The sequence below is a fragment of the Sinocyclocheilus anshuiensis genome, unplaced genomic scaffold (genome assembly GCF_001515605.1).
Source record: "Sinocyclocheilus anshuiensis isolate Anshui unplaced genomic scaffold, SAMN03320099.WGS_v1.1 scaffold366, whole genome shotgun sequence".
In the NCBI taxonomy this organism is placed as follows: domain Eukaryota; kingdom Metazoa; phylum Chordata; class Actinopteri; order Cypriniformes; family Cyprinidae; genus Sinocyclocheilus; species Sinocyclocheilus anshuiensis.
The window spans coordinates 831,135-834,730 of NW_015547673.1; the positions used below are offsets into that span (position 1 = coordinate 831,135).

Below are 3,596 nucleotides of genomic sequence, written 5' to 3' on the forward strand. Positions count from 1 at the left end.
GAGAGGGTTAAAAAAAAAAAAAAAAAAAAAAAAAAAAAAAAAAAAAAGAAAAAAAAAAAAAAAAAAAAAAAGAAAGATCTAGACTTTAAGAGTTTTTTCCTTTATCTTTGATAAAAATTCTAAAACAAACTGGTTACACTTCATTAAAAATCTTTTCATAAGATTCAACTGAAAAGTTAAGGGTCCTAATATACAGATGCATCTCAATAAATTAGAATGTCGTGGAAAAGTCTTTGGTTCTTTTAATTGTGGTTTTGGCTCACATTTAACAAAAACCCACCAATTCACTCTCTCAACAAATTAGAATATAGTGACATGCCAATCAGCTAATCAACTCAAAACACCTGCAAAGGTTTCCTGAGCCTTCAAAATGGTCTCTCAGTTTAAAGACTTAAACTACTTCAGTCTGTGTGCATTGAATTTATTTAATACACGAGTTTCACAATTTGAGTTGAATTACTGAAATAAATTAACTTTTCCACGACATTCTAATTTATTGAGATGCACCTGTAGTCCAAGACATCACAGTCCATCAAAATATGCTCTGGTGGGACTCTGGCAAGAGGGGCATAAAGAAGGATCTTCACCCATTAACAAAAATGCATGGGTAATTCTGTAGTGGCCTTTTCGACAGCGAGCATTGTCCCAGCGATATATGACCAAATGTGCAATTGTACAATTTACAAAATGAACATGTTTTTCCACCAACCACAGGATTGAATTTGTAAATGTGTAAAGTGTATTGGGGTGTACGACTGAAAACATTCTCGCATGTTTAAAAATGGTTGGCAATAATCATTTGGATGTGTTTGAGATTTTGTTTCTTGTTAGATCCATGATTATGTTTGGGTTTTTTTGTTATTCCAAGGGGAACCCACTGATTCATGCTGTGCCTAAATCTAACTCTTGCACACTCTTGCATAAGTTCAGCATATTTTCTATTATTCTAAAAAGAGAATGGAGAATACTTGGAAGGAAAAAGTAGTAAAAAAAATCTGCAATGCAATACAATAACCAGGAACTTCCTCTTTAATTATACGGGTCTTGTTTGGTTAAAGTAGTCAAGGAGACAGAGGGCAAAACAGGTAGACAACAGTGATTAATGCGAAAAGAAAGACATTAAGCATTTAGGTATGAGGCATCATTGCTTTAATCACTGATGCAAAAAACAAAACAAAACAAGGGGATGAAGCATGTTCTAGATTGGTTAACAGAGATGAAAATTACCTTGGAAACTGTTATGGCCTTCTTGAAGTCTCGCCCTCCAGAAATTCTGAATCCCCAGGGTGATGGGCCAATCAGGTTCACTGTAAACGGCATCATGTGACTACAGGCTGCTGCCCAATGCTCTCAGTGCTGTGGGAGGAAAAAAAGGAGTGTGAGAAGAGGGACAAAAAAGATGGAAAACCCACAGATGGAGAGAGCGTTGGTCAAGTTTAATTTGACAAGCTGAAATGCCACAGATGCGTTTCATAGTTTCCACATCTCAGAGCCACTGGCTGCTGTTGAAAGGTAAACTGCTTTCACCTGTTCTTCAGAACACCTTTCATCCTATTCCACATGACTGCAGCACAAATCCACCGACACACTGTAGAAACCAGGAATCATAGAGAGGTGCCACATGACTGACGATCCTGGAGTGTGTTTTTAAAGCTGTAGCACCCATAAGGACAGCGAGAAACCACTTTAGATTCAGTTTGAGTTTCTTAAAAAAACACCAGCTTAATATTTTCATCAATATTAAATTATCAAAATTTGTGAAAGAAATGGTTAAAAGGATTATATTTTTGAACAAAGGTGCCATCATTGTGATCAAAAACTCGAATAAAAATGGCTATTAAAATTCTGACAACAATTAAGCTACTTAAAAATCTTAAGATGGCCAAATAAAAGTGGATTAAATCATTACAACACTCAAAATGCTGGTACTTTAATAGCAACAAAAAAAACATTCCCTGAGATAAGTGAACGAGTGTTGCATTACACGCTTATGGGAACCTCCTGTTTACTCTGATACTGAAGCCTTGTTCATGTTCGAGTAGTTGCACGAACCAATGGCACTTTAACCCGCCAAAAAGGGTGGAGCTGACTGCTGTATAAGTCGGCTCTGAGTGATCTTCAGTGAAGAAGATCATCTCGATGGACTCTGAAGAAGCCAAAGCAAGAAGCTCAGCCTGCTGCTTGCTGCCATGAGAAGAAGCCCCGGCAGCGGAAGCCTTCCCCTGTGACCATCAGGTGACTACAAGAGCAAATTTCCGGCGACATTGTTGCAAATGTCGTGCCACGAGTGTGGCTCAAGGGAAACCCTGCATGACGCAGATGGGCATGGAGTGCTCTCACTGAAAAAGCATGAGTCTCACCCTTCTTCACTCGCAGATCACCTTCTTCCATGAAGGCGGTCCTCCCTGGCCTGCTCCAAGTGTTTCAGGCAAAACATCTCCACACATGGAAGGTGACCTTGTCAGCATCCCTGATCAGATTTAGCCAAAGGTGGCGCTCCAGCACCACCAAGTTGGCCATGGCCTTGCCGATTGCCTGCACAGTGGCCTTAGTAGTGCACAGAGCCAAGTCAGTCGCTGTGCACAGCTCTTTGAAGGCATCAGAACTCTGGCCGGACTTGTCCATGGTGCGTAGATGTTTGTCCTGGTCGTTAAGTTTCTGAGGGGAGCTTGGAGATTGAATCCAACTCATCCTCAATTTGTGCCGACCTGGGACTTATCTATATTGCCCTGGCTTATGCCTGAACAGGCTTACAGTGTCCTATAGAAGTGAGGGCCCACTCCACCAGGGGAATGGCCTCCACCTGGGCTTGGTCCAGTGGGATTTCTATCGGTGATATCTGTGCGGCCGCCGGCTGGTAATCGCCATCTACCTTCACCAAGTATAACTTGGACATCCCTGCCATACAGGCATGGATTTTGTCCGCCTAAGTTTAGACCTTTCAAAAGGGAACACCCGGCCCTTGTATAGATCTTAGTAATCTTGAACATTCATCTAATGATGAGCTCTTTGGAGCCATGATGGTTCACTGTACCCACTTCAAATACACTGAATATTATTGAGACCATTGTAGACGGTGGTGCAAACATTTATTACTAACATATGTGCAGTTGAGAAATGCCACAACAGTGCAGGCTCCTGACAGTAATGGGAGTGTACCGGCACTAGTGTAGAATAGAAAACCCTAGAGCTTACTGAGATATCTGCTCCATACAAGAACCAAGCAGAACCACAAGCAAGACCACCACAGGATTTAGTAGTCAGACATTGCATCTTGCTTTTTAAACAAGCTTTGAGGCCAGAATAAAGACGTTTTATAGTTCAAGCCCCTGACAGATTCACACTTAAAAATGTCACGTTAAAAGACTACAGGTAATCCCAGCCACCAAGTCCCCAATCATTTCCTTTGCTCACTCTACTGTTACTGTAAATAAATAAAAAAAGCTTAAAAAATTAAAATATAAATACAAATTAAGTTTGAGTCTGTGACACTAATGTTCCTTAAATCTACTTAAAGAAAATTGTAGGGATGCGCAGATCCGATATTCATATCGGGTATCGGCTCCGATAGTGCCATTTTTCTCGGATCGGGTATC

General features: G+C 40.6%; 1 protein-coding gene across 1 annotated transcript in view; it reads right to left on the minus strand.

Annotated features, from left to right (window-relative positions):
* The window catches only part of pdlim2 (PDZ and LIM domain 2 (mystique)), an 82,922-nt gene that overhangs the window by 56,144 nt on the left and 23,182 nt on the right, over positions 1-3,596 (minus strand). The window contains exon 2 of the mRNA XM_016505261.1: positions 1,228-1,356. Coding sequence (XP_016360747.1) covers positions 1,228-1,323 — 96 coding nt within the window. The 5' untranslated portion in view covers positions 1,324-1,356. The remainder of the gene's footprint in view (positions 1-1,227; positions 1,357-3,596) is intronic.